General features: G+C 33.7%; 1 protein-coding gene across 2 annotated transcripts; it reads right to left on the minus strand.

Annotated features, from left to right (window-relative positions):
• Window positions 1-2,079: 2,079 nt before the first annotated feature.
• Window positions 2,080-7,126, minus strand: LOC145138083 (histone-lysine N-methyltransferase ASHH2-like). Of its 2 annotated transcripts, XM_079072230.1 has the most exons (12): window positions 6,655-7,126; window positions 5,992-6,044; window positions 5,684-5,756; window positions 5,523-5,607; window positions 5,295-5,414; window positions 5,143-5,213; window positions 4,511-4,824; window positions 4,267-4,413; window positions 3,345-3,542; window positions 3,102-3,242; window positions 2,897-3,013; window positions 2,080-2,731 (listed from the first exon to the last, which is right to left on the minus strand). In XM_079072230.1, exons 9-12 carry the CDS (start codon window positions 3,354-3,356, stop codon window positions 2,702-2,704), a joined length of 300 nt encoding a protein of 99 aa, XP_078928356.1. In that variant the 5' UTR covers window positions 3,357-3,542; window positions 4,267-4,413; window positions 4,511-4,824; window positions 5,143-5,213; window positions 5,295-5,414; window positions 5,523-5,607; window positions 5,684-5,756; window positions 5,992-6,044; window positions 6,655-7,126; the 3' UTR covers window positions 2,080-2,701. The 2 variants fall into 2 exon arrangements, 1 of the variants encoding a protein (XP_078928356.1); XR_013721317.1 differs by lacking the exons at window positions 2,080-2,731; window positions 2,897-3,013; window positions 3,102-3,242; window positions 3,345-3,542 and adding an exon at window positions 3,549-3,795 and having other exon boundaries at window positions 4,078-4,413.
• Window positions 7,127-18,787: the final 11,661 nt, after the last annotated feature.

Below are 18,787 nucleotides of genomic sequence, written 5' to 3' on the forward strand. Positions count from 1 at the left end.
AAACACCTCTAATAGTTGTGCACCCCGATCTGCTCCACCATTCTCTTCCCTCCCGTATTGCTGTCGATCGGACCATAAAAAGAAAGGAGATCGCCAGTGACAGCTTTCTGTCGGCGTCCCTCTTTGGCATCTGCTAGGAAATCCCACGAAAACCCCCACCAGCTGTCATGTGTTGTTCTTGCTTCTCCTTTCTCGATCAGATGAGGATCTAAGGCTTTTCCCTTCACTACCACTGTCGTCGGAAACGGCCTTTCGCCTCTGCCTCCCCTCCTCGTCTTTTCGTTGTGGAAGGATGTATTTATATTTTTGTATATTATCTTATTTGTTGGTATTTGTCGTTATCGCTAGGTTATACGTCATATGTCACTAGGTATAGTGTGACATCTAGATTATGATGTAAAGTTTGTAAGATGTGAGATAAAGTGTGTAACCCTCCATAGTATAGGGGGCTATATTGTAAATATGTTTGTCGTATTGCAATCATACGATTGCAATTCAATTATGTAACCGGCTCTCTTGAGCCTATAAATAGGGCATTTGCCCATATGGAATAAACAAGATAAGTTTGAGAGTTTTAAGACTTGAGTTGATCTCAAAGTTCTTCCTCTGTTGAAATAGTTGTTCTATTTCTGAATAGCAGAGCCCTCTGTTATAGCAGAGCAAATTGAAAAAACAGATGATTCGCTCAGATACCAAATGGAAAAAAAATTTGTTTTTCTTCTCTTTCGATCTGATGAAGACAAAGGGCTGATTTGGTCAAAACCAATCCACCCCTGATCCGCCTATGTGTTTTCACTTCCTCGATCTGAAGGAGACGAAAAGGCCCCTGTATCAATTATGTTGGTCTATTTTGACCAGATCAGTCCCCCACTTATATTAAAAGATCAAAGTCAACCTTCTTTGTGTTAATATGACCAAACAACCTCTTTGCTTAATTAGTTTAACAAGAACAACCCCTTATTGTATTATCAACAAACCTTTGTTTGGTAGTTATTGACCAAATCATCCCTTCCAGTCGTTTTACAAGATTTAAAACAGCCATTTTGACTTAAATCATTTCAAAAATAAACCCTTTATTTTGATTTATTACAAAATAATCCCAAAAGCATTTCAAAGTTCGAGAATTGTCAAATTACGGTTTCTCACATCTAACTTCACAAAAATAGATCAACTGCAGACAAATCGAGCTCACGCTTCAAGGGTGAGTTTCTACGGCCCCTATTTTACGGTTTTTCATATTTGGGGGAGAATATATGCATGCTTATCAAGTTTGATGATTTTTAAGTGTTTATACACAAAATGACAATCTACTTTACTAATATTATAAAAATTGTGAAATAACCACAAAAATGGTAATAATGATTTATAAGGTTAGTAAATTATGTAGAATGTTATTTATGAAATATTTGATCTTATTATAAAAAATGGTTATATAAACATGAAAGGACCCTAACTTTCGTATTTCTAAAACACCCAAACTTTCATACTTCACAATATTGTTACTCCAAAACATGCTACATGCATATTTATAAATATTATTTTACATTGATAATGTGGTTACAAAAGACTGGATACAAACCGACTAAGTTTTAGTATATTACAAAGTGTTATACTTATTACATAACTACCTAGGATAATATAGTTTTATACATACGTAAACCACTACTAGAAAAACAGCCTTTTACGACGCGCAATGCGTGTCGTAAAATGCTCAGACGACGCGCAAATGTGTGTCAAGGAAGGCCCTGTCATAACGAGAGACGACACGCTTTTGCGCGTCGTCTATAGACGACACACATTTACGACATGCATTTATGACACGCAATGCGTATCATTAAAACCCCTGTCAAGAAAGGCCATGTCATAAACGAAGATGACACACATATTTGCGTATCGTAAATTTAAATGTTAAAAAAATATATTTATATATTTATTAATTTTTAAATTAAATTTGCATTTAATGTCTCGTAATAGAAATAAATACCATATACAAAAAATACAATCCATTGCATAATATAAAATAAAAATTCATACACAAAAAATAAAATAAATTACACAAATTATAATATGTCATACAAATAATCATTCAAATGTTAAACAAAAATAATACATTGCTAACATGGGTTATACATTCCTATAAAGCTAACAAATAATCATCCAACTCTGTTTCTTACTGGAATATGTGTGTAATTGTCTCCTTCATCAATCATCAGCCTCCATGTCCAAAGTCGGATCTACCTTCCTAATTTGTATGTATAACAAAGACACATAAATATATTTTGAATTTTTGATCTGATCTGAAATAAGAATCTTGAATGTTGGTTGTACCTTGTGCTTAATTTCAGTAGCCAAAATAGCATCTTGCCTTAAGAAAAATGCTAGACCACAATTTTTAGAAATGTAATTCTTTAAAAGTAAAAAGCTGAAACTACCAAACCATAAAAGAAATGTACAATTGTTTCAATATATTACTAAAGGGGCATAATAGTCTTTTTGTCTGTTATTATTCTTGTCCCAATCCCTAAAAGTCATGTAATATATTAACTACTATATATTTTCTAGACCACAATTTATAAAAGTGATAGAAAACAAAAAGAAAAAGTCATGTAATATATTAACTACTATATATTTTCCTAACCTCACTGCCATTCAATGTCATGAAATAGAAATGCTTATGACCCTTTCGAGCATATTCTTTTTGTCAAGCCTTATAAGCAGGCATATCAAGCACCTACAAAAAATATGTAAAAAAAATGAAATTGTATTTGTATAACTTGCATTATAAGCAAGTTAATGACATTCTCAATTCTATTAACTGAGAATCTTGCAACAAGAAGGTTCCATAATCTTATTGTATAGTGCCAAATGCAAAAAATGACAAAAGTAGACATGTTACCTCCCCCACATATTCAATTAGGAACCTTCCTTTGGGAATATCCTCTTGCAACTGAAGCCCAAACCCCTTCTTTCCACATGGAAAACATTTCAGTTTGGAATACTTGCGTTTTTGAAACTGCAAAATCATATAAAAGGTGCTAATGTCAATATGCCATAACCTCTTCGAACAAACACATACACTCAAAATTTTAATTATAAATAACCTGTTGATTTGAACACAAATCTCCACAGGGGCATGTTCCCCTTACACATTCTATATTCAACATCCTATTAAGACATTCATCCCGACATCCCATGCGCCCATCTAATGAAGGTTTACATGTGTCCATCCATATCCACCGGACCTGCAACAATCCCCAAGCCACCCAAGCATCTTTTACAAAAAAATAATAATAATAATAATAATAATAAATAGGCTGAATGGAATAACTAATTCCAACCATTACTTTCCAAATCATACAACATCTCCAAATTGTTTTGTTATTTCGTCAACAACTTATTTTCCTTCCTTCAATGTTGGCTTTCTCAGCTGCTTCCCTTAGTCTTTGAAGGGAAGACGACATTTTGACAGACCAATTCTTTCTGTTCTTTTACTTGAGCTAAATGCAGCAATAGTTTATCATTGAAGTCATATCCATGCAAGCCTGGTCATCAAAAAAGTAAGGAACATTTTTATATTTGAGTGTACGGGATGAAGGCAATAATACCATTTTCCTAACAAACACGTAGAGATCATCATCCTACTATTCTTTTCAGTCCCTTTCACCAATGAAATATAAATGTAAAACATCATGCCAAAACTTTAGATCCATTTCAACATATGAAGTATGTTGCTCATCTACTACAGTTTTTCCTATTAAGTTTGAATGTTTCTTCACCATACTCAACAACTCATACCTATAAGAAAAACATGAATTTTTGTAATCAGAATTTTGGATATAATATGGCGTCACTGTGGGAAAAGACAATGTTGAAGGTAATCATGGGAATCCAAAAAAAAACGAATAATAACGATAAAAAAATAGAAGTGGTCCAATAGGAATTTCTATTTCCGAAACAAAGCAAAGTACAATGCTATAGCATATACTCCAAGATAATTTATTGGTTGTACATCATTGAAGGAGATGGCTAATCTAAATTGGATACAATATGGATGGAACAACTGATCTTGTTACATACTTTGTCATAACCATGTACGAAATGTGCGAGAATCAAAGCTCTAATTTAGGCAATCATGATACTCTGCAACATATGACATATTGGCTTAAAAATAATGAACATGCAAAATGATATACAGAAAGCTGGTAAAGAAGTAGAGAGCATCCACTGTTAGCCTAATTTATGGTGCACGGAGGAGAAGAAAAAAACCAATATGTCTCTTGTCTTTTGACCTAACAGAGCAGCCAAAGTCTGATATCTTCAGTCTTCCCTAAAACTATCATATTGCTGAAGTAATGGAAGATGATGCTAATTAACGACTTCAATTGTTGTTGCAACCCATCATTTGATTATAATCTGAGAGTAAAAAATAAGTATGGATGACATGGAAGTTTAGGAAATGAGATAAAAAAACATAAATTTATATGAGATAATAATATTCAACTTAACTCACAACTATCACAAACAATTTATGGAAGAAACCAAGAAATCACAGCCATGAACGGGTGGCGCGACAGAAGCAGGTTTCAGATAACCTTCTGTAAGCACGAAGAACAATCAGAAGACATTACTGTATTTTTTTCGACATATTAAACGATTAAAAAAAACAGAGGAGATACCCTTTGCTGTGTCTATAGACAAATAACAGAGAATCAGCGAAAACTATGCATACCAGTTAATATAATATAATATAATATATACTTCTCAAGATTCATTGAAACCAATTCGGTTAAATTTTGATCTTCAAAAGCCAGCTCAACACCAAGCCTGCACCAAAAAAAAACATCATCAGATATAAATAAATTGTAACACTTTGGGCAATGGGGCCTACCAAAATTAACGAAATTAAAGAATTGTAATAAATTATATGCATATTCTTATTATCCTTTCCCCTTTATGGAAAAGTGATAAGCCCCACATAGACACTAAGTAAACTGTAAAACTAATAAAGCCCTGATTTTCTGATTATTAGATAATATGGAATTCTGCTGTAAAGAATGAAAAAGAAAAAAGAAAGATAAAAAAGTAGAAACATTAATTAAAATAAATAAATAAATAAAAGAGATTCTCATATGAGTGTCTTACTTTGGATCCAACACCAGTTTTTAAACTTCCTTAATTGATGAACTTGCTGCATAAAGTGAAATCTTTCCAACCTACAATCATTCAAAATTACAATTAAAAAAAAAGGTAAATAGTGAAATCACAAGGGTATAATGGGAAAAAAGATGTTTGACCTCTAAAATTTGAAGCTTTGCATCATGGTAATTAGGAAGTTCACGAATCTCTGCACCTAATCATACAACTTCTGCTAGACTTTCAGGGAAGAAGAAATCAAGCCCTAACTCAACCGTTGACTGCAAAAAGCCAACACAACTCAATTATCAGTTTTTATAATTTTATTTGTTAAAAAAAACAGTTTTTATTTTTTAGTATTTGTCTGAGAAAAGGACTTTCAACTCAACTGAAGATTCCTCATTTGAAAAGGACATCGAGCTAGGATAAATACAGCAACTCCTAAATGTTGATCAAATGACCATGCCTCTACACCTGATAAATAAATAAATAAACTCACATAAATTTCTACAATTAAATCCAAAAAAAGCAACATAAATATAAAACTTACCAAATTCTTCTTTTAATTTCTTTTTATGATGACTATTTAGATATATCATTCCTTCATGAAGAGGCCGTGGTACCTAACATATATTTAATCACACTTGAGAATTTCTTATTAAATGACCATTTTACCCCTACATTCCAAACAACAAATTAAGTCCTGTATGGGTAAAGTGTCAAAATGCATAAATGAAAGTGCCCTTAGAAATATTAGATATTACATATATGCCACTAATATTGCCAAGTGAAAAGTTGATATATGATTTTAATGGTTGTAATTTGTTCAAACTGAAATGATATATTCAAGAAACTTACAGAATCTCAACTTCATTTTACATCATTCGTTGAATCAGACATTTCATGAACACCTGGCATGCAAAACGAAAACGAAATTTACATATAGCTAAGATTATGTATTTTGCTAAGATCATGCACAAATCCTTGCAAGATACACTTAGACTGAATAACCATGTAAAATTGTAATAGGCTGAAAGGAAAATAGAACTCAAAGAAAAAGAAAAAACATTCTCACAAACATCAATTAGGCCCCAGTTTTTCACGAAGTTACAAAGTCAAACAGAATTTGAAACACAAACTACACAAACGTGTGAGGCCACCATTTTCTTGAATCTACAGAAAAAGAAACAAATAATAAATGAATTGATAAAATGACATAGTAAAACCTGAAAATCGTATAACATCTAATGTTACAAAAGTTAATACCTTTTAAAGAAGGTTCATACAGAGCCTCAGAATTTCGTGAGTTCAACTGCAGACATTTTCGGTAAGCTATCATGATTTCAATCACTACTAACATAACCAAGACTACATTAACTATAACAGAATGAAAAAGTATTTTGTTGAGATAACATATATTTAGAAAACTAACGAATCTTATCTATCCAACAAACTAATATAAAATACAGATAAGCCCATGATAACAAAACCAAAAAAAGACCTAGGCATTTCGTCAAATACCTGGTGGGCAGCAGCCATAACTTCATCCATAACAGTAAACATCTCATTCTTATTTCCAAATCATGTTAAATTTTCAAGTAGCTCACGAAATGGAACACAAAAATAGAGCCTGAATCCAATATATAGAGAAATGTCGGACACTGGTGGTGATACTATGGAATGCTGGTGGCGTGGTAGTGATGCCGTAGAATGAATTTCGGAAAATCAAATTTGTATGAAAACATTGAATTATGTTAAAACTTACCAAAAGAAAAACGAAATTCATACCATAGGTGTATTGGTGGTGCAATCGGTGTCGTCGTCTGGTAAACATCAAATATGATCCAAATCGACCTGCAGATAATTACAAATAGGTTCTGGAAATGGGAATTTCTTGTGATTAAAGAGGGTAGAGTGATGGTAATCTCTTGCCTGGTCACGAACAACCGTATTACGTAGAAGAAGAAGCCCTGAAACGGAGAATGTTTAATGATAGAAGTGTTGGATATAGTGTGTAAGTTCTAATATATTAATAATAGTATTATTTAATTAGTATGGATCAACTATTAATTTAGAATTAATTTGGTGATCAAAATGACATAGGGTTGATTATGACAATCATCTAATCTTTTATGGTGGATTCATGATTCATGGTTTATTGTGATTTGGAGCTCCATGGATATGGGAGTTACAAACCCATGGATCATTAGAAATCAAGAGTCATGACAATTAAGGGCATTCATGTGTAAACCCTAATTGTGACAACACTATAAAAGGAACCCTATAGCTAGCAAAATCGGACACTAGTTGATTCTAAGAGGGCATAACCGATTTTGAGTGTTAGTGAAATTCTCTCAAGTTATTCCAAGTCTTGTGGTGTTGTGTGAAGCATTTGAGGCACAACATTTGGGGTGCTAGGCTCACAAAGTCTTCAAGGAATCCAAGCAACAAGAAAGGTATGTACTTCTACTAGTTTTATATTACATATTCCCCATGCCATGCTAGTTAGGAAGTAAACCTTGAAAAATCAAATTTGCATGTATATTAGAGAAAACATAGATTCAAGGTTTATAGGGTTGCATGTACACCATAGGAGTGTTAGAATGCTCAAAACCCATCAAGAAGCTACCTCGGTGAGTAGATTAGGGCATCGGTGTTGATTTTGTTGTTATCTTTGTCGAGTTTCATAACCCGTTTAAGGATGGAGTAATGAGGCGGTGGTGTAGAGGAAGGTTTTAGGGTTCAATTTCAACTCAATTAGTAAAGAGTCCAAAACGATTACACGTCACTCAATAATCGATACCATAGAAATTCTTGAGTTTTGTATGAACTTTTCTCACGAATGATGTTCACGTCGCCGGCTCCAAAGCGCCATAATCATGCCGAGATCTAAAATCGTATACCTTTGTTGTTTACAAATCTGTTGTTGAACCTTGAAGAATCGACCTAGGTATTCCCACTGCTGATGATGAAGATGAAGGCCCTAGGGCTTTTTCTTGCTAAGTCGAAGAGGCGGGGGGGCTTAATTTTTGGGATCCAATAGGCGGGGGTAATTTTCGTCGATTTCATTTCCCGCCTAAAACGCGTGTTTCACTTAAAAATTATAAAGCGACACATTTACATGACACACATTTTATGAAAGGCGCCCTCCGCATTTCTTTTTTTTTTCATTTTTGACACTAATTTTAGGGCACGCAAAAATGCGTGTCCTCTATCCTTAAAATTTTGGAAAACTGACATTAGTTTTTAGGGCACGCACAAATGCGTGTCCTCTATCACTGTGTGTCATTGTTTGAGCGTCATTAAAGGGTTGTTTTCTAGTAGTGAACCCAAGTACAAAAGTAATAGTATAAACTATTCTAAATCTTCCAACAATATATGACTATACTGGATTCTCATTACCTGCAATTGTTAAACACTGAGAGGGGTAAGCGGTGACGCTTAGTGAGTTCAATAATAGATACAATATAACGTTATGCCATATATATACCAATATGACAGAAACAAAGGGAGCAAGGAACAACAAAGGCATATGTGAATCATGCGACAAGCTTTCCATATCAATCAATAAGACATAACAATTTCAATACTTGATATACATCAATAACGTTTCGGCCCAAATGGCACAGAAGACATACAATTTCTGATTAAACATTTTGGTAGATTTCAGGCTTTCAGCCCTGTCTAACCTTCTGCCAATGCCATAGAATAGAAGTCATTCTCTTACGAGACATGTTGTGCATGGCCAGAGGCTATATACCAGTACCACCGTGAATCTAAGTCCTTTCACTGATCACATGGTCAAAGGTACAACTTTGCTACCATAATAGCGGAAATAATAACACGAGATGATAACACGGAAAAGCACATAGCACATATAACACATAACATACAATTGTTCCTATATATTGAACTCACCGTGAAATAACCGGGGATGAAAGTATTAATTTGGGCAGCACTTCAACTTTAAATATAACTTTCTGTGACGAAATCGGGGATTTTAGTTGAAAACCGGCCTTACTTGGGCAGAGTTTCGGCTAGAAAATATGATTTTCTCGGGAACTTCGGAGTGTCGGGACTTGCTTCGGGTGTCGGGAATAATACTGGGGCTTGGGGGTTAAGAGCAGCTTAAAAGAGAGTAGAGAGTGAGAGGGAATAGATTTTCTAAACAAAAACCCGAAGGCTTTGCTTTCTATTTATAGTGGCTGAAACCCGAATTACGTTGGGCGTAATCTTCAAGTACGTTGGGCGTACTATTCTTTTAGCTACTAAGCTAGGCGTACAGCTTAGTACGTTGGGCGTACCCTGATGCGTGGCATCAAATGTGTCGAACCTGCGTGATACGTGTCGATTGCGAGGAATAGGCGACGTTGCCAATCTTGGACCGTGATCACGAGTACGCTGGGCGTACTCCGAATTTCCAAACTTCAAAAATTCGTAACTTTCGCATACGAGCTCCGTTTTTGACGTTCTTTATATCCACGCGTAGCTGAAATTCTGCTCTACAACTTTCGTTTAGACTCTGTTGGCTAGTTTTGAATTTATTTTTAATATTATATTTTTAACGGGTCGGGACAGGAAAAGTCTGTTAAAAATTCATAACTTCTTCATCCGATGTCCGTTTTCGTTTGTCTTTTTACCGTTGTACTACTATTGACGAGACCTTCGATTCTCGTTTAGGTTGCGTCGGCTAAAAATCACCCGATCTTTATTTCGAGTTTTTAGCTGTCTGCTACTATTCCGAAACTTAGAAAAATCATAACTTCCTCATACGAAGTCAGATTTGGACTTTCTTTTTTTGAAAATTCCCGGTTTAACGAATACTACGACTTTTGTTTAGATCTCTAAAGCTAAAAAGTAGTTTATCGATAACTCACTTTTTACGTCATACGGCGTCGTGTCAGTTCTGTCGCGAAACTTCAATAAGGTGTTGTTTTTTTTTTCTGCAGATCTGCGTGACCTCTTCTGCCTGCGCCGCGCAGACCACGCGTAGACATTAGCCTTCGCAGACTGTTTGTTTTTTTGAAGACTGCAGACCTAAAAATGTCTGCGCCCCCTCTTCTTGGCACAGATGTGGGCCAGAGTCTTCTAACATCTTCAGACATCTTCTAAACTAAAAAAACACATATATCTTTATTTTTTTAAGTTTTTTTTTAAATTTATATTTTTTCCAACTTTATTAATAATAAACAATTTGAAAAAAATTACAATATCTAAAAAAAACGTTCGACGACACAAACATAATATTTTTGACAAATTTATAAATAAATATTTATTACAATAATAGTTGTTGAAGTTGTTTATATAAATATGAAAAAAAATCATAATATATTCTTATATTTTTTTGGGAAATCTTCGGAAAAGTCCTAATATTTGACCCTAATTTACGAAAAAGTCCCAATCTAAAACTGGTTTATGAAAAAGTCCCGATTATAGGAAAAAATGACGATTTGACCCTTTTTTCTGGTTTGTCGGTTTCAATACTTACCCGGTTTCATTAAAGTCTCATTATTTTACCATAATTTGGGACTTATTCATAAATTATTGTAAAATAATGAGACTTTATTAAAATCTGGTAATTAATGAAACCAGTAAATCGGGAAAATAGGACCAAATCGTCGTTTTTACCGGTAATTGTGACTTTTTGGTAAACAAATTTTAGTTTGGGACTTTTTCGTAAATTAGGGTAAAATATTGGGACTTTTCCGGAGATTTCCCTATTTCTTTCCAAATTTTGTAAAACATTATTTAATACAATATCGTCAATTTCTCGGGAAAATATTTATGGTACGTTTTTAATGGATTTAATTGAAAAAATCGAAGTTTATTTCCATCCATTTATGTATCAAATTCTTTGATCCCTAATTATAATGTTTAGCTATAACTTTGCAACCAAAGTTGCTGGTTTTTATCAAATATATACATTAATTCATATCATTTTTATTTTTATTTTTTATATAATAATACATAAAAGTTGATCTAGATTTGTTAGTTATTTATAACAAAGTCATAAAAATATTAAAAAATCACTTTGACGTTTAAAAAAAATCAGTTTATTTAGATTTCAGTTTATTTTAATAGCCCGCAGATGTTAAAAAAACAAACAGTCTTTTTTTTCAGACTGCAAACGTTTGGTCCACCTCTTCTACTGCAGAGGTCTACAGATGTGGTCCGCAGACTACAGACATTTTGTCTCAGAAAAAACAAACAGCACCTAAGTCATAACTTCTTCGTTATAACTCAGATTTAGATGAGGTTTTCGCCTAAATGTTTCTAACGAGATTCTTTACAACTTTCAATAATATAATTTTACTTATTTTCAACTTTATATTTTTGTTAAATTTCAATATTTGACTTTTGATTGGAATCTCATAAGACTTCCAATATTTTCTGAGTGATTCTAAACATAGTTTTACTTCATTTCTAGTAAAAACTATCTTTTAGAACTCAACGCGCAAAATCACATAATATTTTTATTAATATTATTCACTTTTTAAAATTACATAACACGATAACTGAACGTGTATGTTACAAATATCTCCTCCTTTTGAGGATTTCGTCCCCGAAATCATAACGATTTAAACAAATGGTGATATTATATATTCATAACTAGTAGCATTTCTAGCTATTAGTTGCTTAATCCCTTAATGAAGGTTGTTATACTTTTATCGACTGCCTCAACCATCTCCTTCTTCAATCTTCCGACTGAAGTTTCGTCGCTACACAAGACATGGTTCACTTCGCAGATTTATGTTAATCGGACTCGATTCTTTATAACCATTAAGGTCTGAACGAAAATCATCTTCTTAGTCATCACCGAAACGAAGGTAATGACATACTCGAACAAAAACGGAATCAATTATCTAGATTTTTGGTCACCTTGCGACTTTCCCTGATCCAAGTGTGAGTCCCGTGCTTCCAGTACTATAGGCCTCTACTACTATTCACACCTACTCATACCCGTCCCAAGTATTGTCTCGCAGTTCCCAAGTCACCATTCAAAAGTTTTCACAAAACAACTTTTCACACCTAAGTGTGTTCAAACAAGTACATAGAACAATTTCTCCTAGACTCAACTAGGGATTTCACTTTTCTATCAAACATATCTTAGATTTCCTATACCCGCCTTCTAAGATTCTTCTCATGCATATGCTCGATTTAGTATATCCTAATACTTTTTCATAGGTCGATAGAAATCTTACTTCCAATTCTTCATATAAATTCTTTCTCGGGTAGTGTCTACTCTGCAAGACATACTATACCAGAATTTACTCTACCAGCATGGAGACAAACGGTTTTCAACTACCTGCATCATCTTGTAACTGATGCAAATCATCATACACATTTGTTCGTTTCATTATCCTTTCATGACATCGTCATTCCTGTATCTAAGTAAGTCTTATTCTCATGGTTGTATCTTTTAAGTCTTCTTCATAGGAGTCTATTTAAAGAAGTCTGCATTATAGTTGCATCTCAGCATGTTCTACTAGTTTCAACTTGGTTCTCTTTCATTCCTAACTACAACATCTCTTCTCATACTATACTATGAGTGTATATCTTCTTCAACTAAGCATTCTACCTTACTTAGATAAGTAAGTTACTTAGCCTTTTACCACTAAATGACTTAATTCACCATCCTAATCATGTATGTTAAAGTCGGCTTAACACACAATGCAACTTCCATAAGGATGTGATATGATTCAATCGTCACTCAGTATTATTAAATACTAAGTCCGAACATCCTGTATAGGGTTACTACTTGAACTATTACATCAAAATGTTTAGGCAAAGTCTTGGCCTATTGAGTCTGAAAACTTCATTAGCCTTTCCTTTGATCTTCATTTAATTCTTTTAAATCTTGCACAACATCAATTGTGATACTGCCGAAGTATTAATCACCATCTTCGGTTTTTCTTACTCTATAAGCAATCATTGCTTCATTCTGGACTGCGGTGGAACAATTTCATCGGTTATGCCAAAACATTCATCTCGTCCGAATGTACTTCAAATACACAACATTCTTCCAACGGTGTTATTATTTTACTAAACATAGTTTGAATGTACAATACCACTCTATAGGTATTAATACACTATTTACGATATCACTTGATAAATATTATTTTACGATATTCATCGATCGTTTATCTATAAAATTATCGATGTCAACTATCATAAGTCTTTTTATTACTTTGAAAAGTTTCATGCCAGTTATAATATAGAAATTTTTTAAATATGGAATACATAAAATTTCCTTTCCCATACTATGGTCGGCAACAGACCTTAAACTTTATCAAGTAATAGCAATATAAGTAAGCAACCTAAGGCACACTATATTCATTTATCATTTAGCACATATTAGAATATAAGGCATATCTCCTCTAATATTCTAGTGCTTGTCCATTTAGGTATTTAACCTAAAGTATACAAGATACACATCGTATCATCATCCCTTAACAATCCATGTTTAAGTCTAGAAATTCTCAAAATTCCTAGTTCACTTAAACTAATTCTCTGAAATTTTTTAAAATAACTTAATATTTTAGAATACTAGGGTTTATCACTACCCAATACCCCACTTAAGTCTTCCCTATGGTTTGTATCCATATACTTACAATGAATCCGTTCATATATTGAACTTCCAACGGTTTAAATCTAAATACCAATCCGTGGTATTTAGTTCACTTAAACTACTACTCTGATACCATGATTGAAAGGACCCTAACTTTCGTATTTCCGAAAGACCCAAACTTTCATACTTCACAATATTGTTACTCCAAAACGCGCTACATGCATATTTATAAATAATATTTTACATTGATAATGTGGTTACAAAAGACTGGATACAAACCGACTAAGTTTTAGTATATTACAAAGTGTTATAATTATTACATAACTACCTAGGATAATATAGTTTTATACATACGTAAACCCAAGTACAAAAGTAATTGTATAAACTATTCTAAATCTTCCAACAGTATATGACTATACTGGATTCTCATTACCTGCAATTGTTAAACACTGAGAGGGGTAAGCGGTGACGCTTAGTGAGTTCAATAATAGATACAATATAACGTTATGCCATATATATACCAATATGACAGAAACAAAGGGAGCAAGGAACAACAAAGGCATATGTGAATCATGCGACAAGCTTTCCATATCAATCAATAAGACATAACAATTTCAATACTTGATATACATCAATAACTTTTCGACCCAAATGAAACAGAAGACATACAATTTCTGAGTAAACATTTTGGTAGATTCCAGGCTTTCAGCCCTGTCTAACCTTCTGCCAATGCCATAGAATAGAAGTCATTCTCTTACGAGACATGCTCTACATGGCCAGAGGCTACATACCAGTACCACCGTGAATCTAAGTCCTTTCACTGATCACATGGTCAAAGGTACAACTTTGCTACCATAATAGCGGAAATAATAACACGAGATGATAACACGGAAAAGCACATAGCACATATAACACATAACATACAATTGTTCCTATATATTGAACTCACCGTGAAATAACCGGGGATTAAAGTATTAATTTGGGCAGCACTTCGACTTTAAATATGACTTTCTGTGACGAAACCGGGGATTTTAGTTGAAAACCGGCCTTGCTTGGGCAGAGTTTCGGCTAGAAAATATGATTTTCCCGGGAACTTCGTGTTGGGTTTTGAGCATTTTAACACTTCCTAAGTGTACATGCAACCCTAATAAACCTTGGATCTATGTTTGTCTAAGGTACATGCAAAATATTATTTTCGAAGGTTTATAACCTATCTAGCATGGCATGGGGTACTTTTAAACATAAAAGGACTAGATGAATTACATACCTTTTGTTGATTGTTGATTCCTTGGAGTTTGAGAGCCAAGCACCAATAATGTGAATGCCTCAAGTGGAAATCACAAATCACCACAAACTTGGAAAATGTATGAGAGAGTATACTAACACTTAGAAATCGGCCACCACTATTACACACACACTAGCGTGTTATTTCATGCAACATGAGCTTGTTTATATAGTGTGCATGGTTAGGGTGAAACCCTAATAACCCATGTCTTTTCCTTTCCAAGGATCCATGGGTTAAAAGCTCCATGGATCATCCATGGACTTCCATATAAGCTTAGCCCATTAACAAATGACTATTAGCCCACACCATATAAATATAATAGCCCATGATTTAATTAGTCTTCCTTTTAATCACTAAATTAATTCATAATTAATTCAAGATTAAAACTAATTAAATAACATGACTTTATATTAATATATTATAACTTATAATATATTAATAAATCGTAAGTATACAATTCTCATAAAATTATCCATAAACAGTTTGGGTGAAGTGCAACCCAAATGGACCATGCCGGGTCGGGTCAAGTATATACCAAATAAGTTATGGACTTAGACACCTTATTGAACAGTCTCCCACTTGGATAAGTCTAATAACTGTATTTGCGTATGTTACTTCAGGAACCAACCAGCAATCGTAGCTCTCGAAAACTCTGTTGAACTATGAAGCGCCATTTTAGATAAGTGATCATATAATCCTCTGCTCTCATGATATCAGCCGGACAAATACATGGAACAATGTCTTACTTATTGTCTAGCAGTTGTTTCTCGATTTCCGATTTGTTTGACAAAGAACTTAACTGAACACATCAATTTAGTTCTGACCGGGCCCGGTACATGGGTCAACACAAAATCATCGAGGGGCCCAGATATCGCTTCTATTTCTAGAAGGAACAGATAAACTTCGACTCATATACTTGTTTCTACTACTTGTTGAATTATACACAAAGGCACGTTTTATAACATCAAGTTACTGATGCGTTTACGTGCAATCAATGCACAACCAACTCATAGGTAACAACTGATATCTCTAGGTTTGAAGACTTATATGATATTACCGTCTCACGATCACTCGAGATAAATTCCATGAAGTGATACAAGTGAGCGTGGGTTAATTCCAATCCTCATAACTTATGAGTACTCATGAATGTTGTAGCAACCATTGCTATGTCTAAACACGTTTAGCCATCTACAAACTCGATTCATGACAGTCTTAATTCATACCTACTTCCAACATATGAACGACTGTGGAGTGTTTAAATAACTTAGTCATTCGGAAAGAATAACCTAGCTATTCTGGAAGTCAAAACATGCAAAGTGAAACACAATAATAATCGAATCCAATATGGTCTCAGAACCCTTTTCAATATAAATAAAACCACCTTTTATTTATCACCATATTGATTACACATTATTCATTGTATAATGTTTCAAATAATCAACTTAATACTTGAACAAAAACAACAGTCGTCCCATGCTCCTAGCATGTACACTTTGTTTTTCTAAACAATAGTTATGCCATACTCCAAGTATGCACACTATGTTTGTCTATGATCTTTACTTTGTGAAATAGATCAATTGAACATGATTCCAATGATGCTCATTTCACAATCCCAAATCCTTATTGTAAATGTAAGAATTCCTAATTCCTACCATTTACCAAAAAAAACTGTTAGATTTTAAACTTATATGCACTGATCCTCTCGTAATGATTATGCACAAGGTCACCAAAACCTTGTCATCAGTCATTACAGAGGATTCCAAAGGAGATCAACTCTATGGAAACGAACTCTCATATTCAAAGTACATTGCTTTGAACATCCTTCTTGCATAAAAGTTTCTAACTTTCTCATAGATTCTTAATATCCAACTCCCAATATGGAAAATTTCCATATTCCTATTTTGATTATCATATCTGAACAAGAGCTACCTCTTTTCAGAATATATCCATATGGTCCTTCCAAAATTTAACACTATACTTCCAACTGTCCCTGAGCAACCAATCTTTGGTGAGCCTCAGACTGTCCTCGACAATTTCTTAATCACTTTAGTCATATCCCGTTCTAGACTTTTCCCTTCTTAATGCCCTAAGCATGTGGAAAATTTAGAAAGGATGAATATTATAGCACATGCAATCGATCCTATATCTGAAGCATATGGGACACGATTCATGATGTTTCTCATAAAGACATGATACCAGACCAGTCTTTTGCTACAATATTTTTTATTTGCCATGTTTTCAAAATTTAACTATGGAGAGGGATGTTGTAATCATAATCGAATTTTTTTTTTGAAAACGCAATATATATAGAATTTCTTTAAGTTGAACCATTCCAACATAAAATACATATATATATCCTTGACTAAAGATGATTAAAAAAACTCAATCTAAGCTTTTAGAATTGAAATGAAGTATAATTTCCTCTCCCTTAATTATAGCAAAACAACTTTTTCAACCCCTACAACATTACGAATTGAAACTTTTGTTTTTCTATAATTAACATTGCAAACTTGCAACACTAAGCATAATAATCATGCTCCCACTAACATGATGATTATCAGCATAACACTTATGCTCCCACTAGCTCTGACATATTTCCAGAAATCAGCTGGACTTCTGAAATTTAGATTCGTACACCCTTTTTTTAGATAGCTCACATGTGTGTCTAAACAATTTCCAGAACTATGAAAAGGGATGCCGTAATCATAGTCTTAATTGTTTAGACTTTTGCCATTTCTCACAAGTCCATGTTAGTGTGCCGGTTAACCACACACGCTCCACTAACGTCTTTGAGAATGCAAACATCACAATTGCTATCTACTTAAAATCTTCTTAGTGAAAGCATTTCCTCACCATCATTTTCATGAATCGGAGAGAAACCTTATGACACTTAGATTTTATAGTGTATGAGTTTCTATCCATGTGAATTTGTCAAAACCATAATCACAAGACAAGGTTAGTAACAAATTCAGCCTTACATGGATTGAACTTGTTCAATCTTAATTTCTTGTCATCTGGTAGCACAAGGCCCACCAATGCTTCCAAGCTGTTATGCACACAGTTTAGAACTAACAGAACTCATATGCATAGACAACTTAATAGGAACAGACACAGAAACAAGAATTATGTCAACTTAATAGGTTTCAAACCTTAAGTCGTGTGCTAGTGATAAAACTCAGGTTTTACTCTTGATTAAATCTTGAAATCCTTTCAGGATCTTTAAGACTCCCACTGTCCTCTTGACATATAAGTTTCCCTAGTCAAGAACCATTCCTTGACAAAACAAATATTCAAGGGATAGTGCAGATTCTTATCAAGATAAACACTTCACACAATTGGTCTTAGTTGGTCTTTGTCTTATCCAAGACATCACAACTTACCAATTTCAAATGTACAGGAGTAGAAAACATTTTACACTACATTTGATAAGTGTTTTAAACCTTACTTTATGTCACTCAATGTTACAATCTTGGATTATGACTCTAAGAGTTGTTTTGGAACGAAGTATGATCCATCTTCTTGATTTTAACCATTCCAACAATTCATGACCCCTCATCTTAGTCATAACAATGCACTAAGATGTCCTTAGAGTATGAATTTGTGATATGGTTTCATAATCATTAAGATGATCATAAAAACATGTATGATCCATCTTTTTGATTTTAACCATTCCAACAATTCATGACCCCTCATCTTAGTCATAACAATGCACTAAGATGTCCTTAGAGTATGAATTTGTGATATGGTTTCATAATCATTAAGATGATCATAAAAACATGATACTAAAGTACTCTCCCATC

This window comes from Lactuca virosa, chromosome 9, assembly GCF_052849685.1.
Source record: "Lactuca virosa cultivar CGN04683 chromosome 9, Lactuca_virosa_CGN04683_v6, whole genome shotgun sequence".
NCBI classification, from domain to species: Eukaryota; Viridiplantae; Streptophyta; class Magnoliopsida; order Asterales; family Asteraceae; genus Lactuca; species Lactuca virosa.

Bases quoted from the DNA above. Each gene is read 5' to 3' on its own strand.
- LOC145138083 (XM_079072230.1), bottom strand. The intron at 3,014-3,101 runs GTTATTTATAAT...ATGATTTTGCAG, and splicing joins ATTTGTGTTCAAATCAACAG to TTTCAAAAACGCAAGTATTC. The intron at 2,732-2,896 runs GTAACATGTCTA...TATTTTTTGTAG, and splicing joins TAATTGAATATGTGGGGGAG to GTGCTTGATATGCCTGCTTA.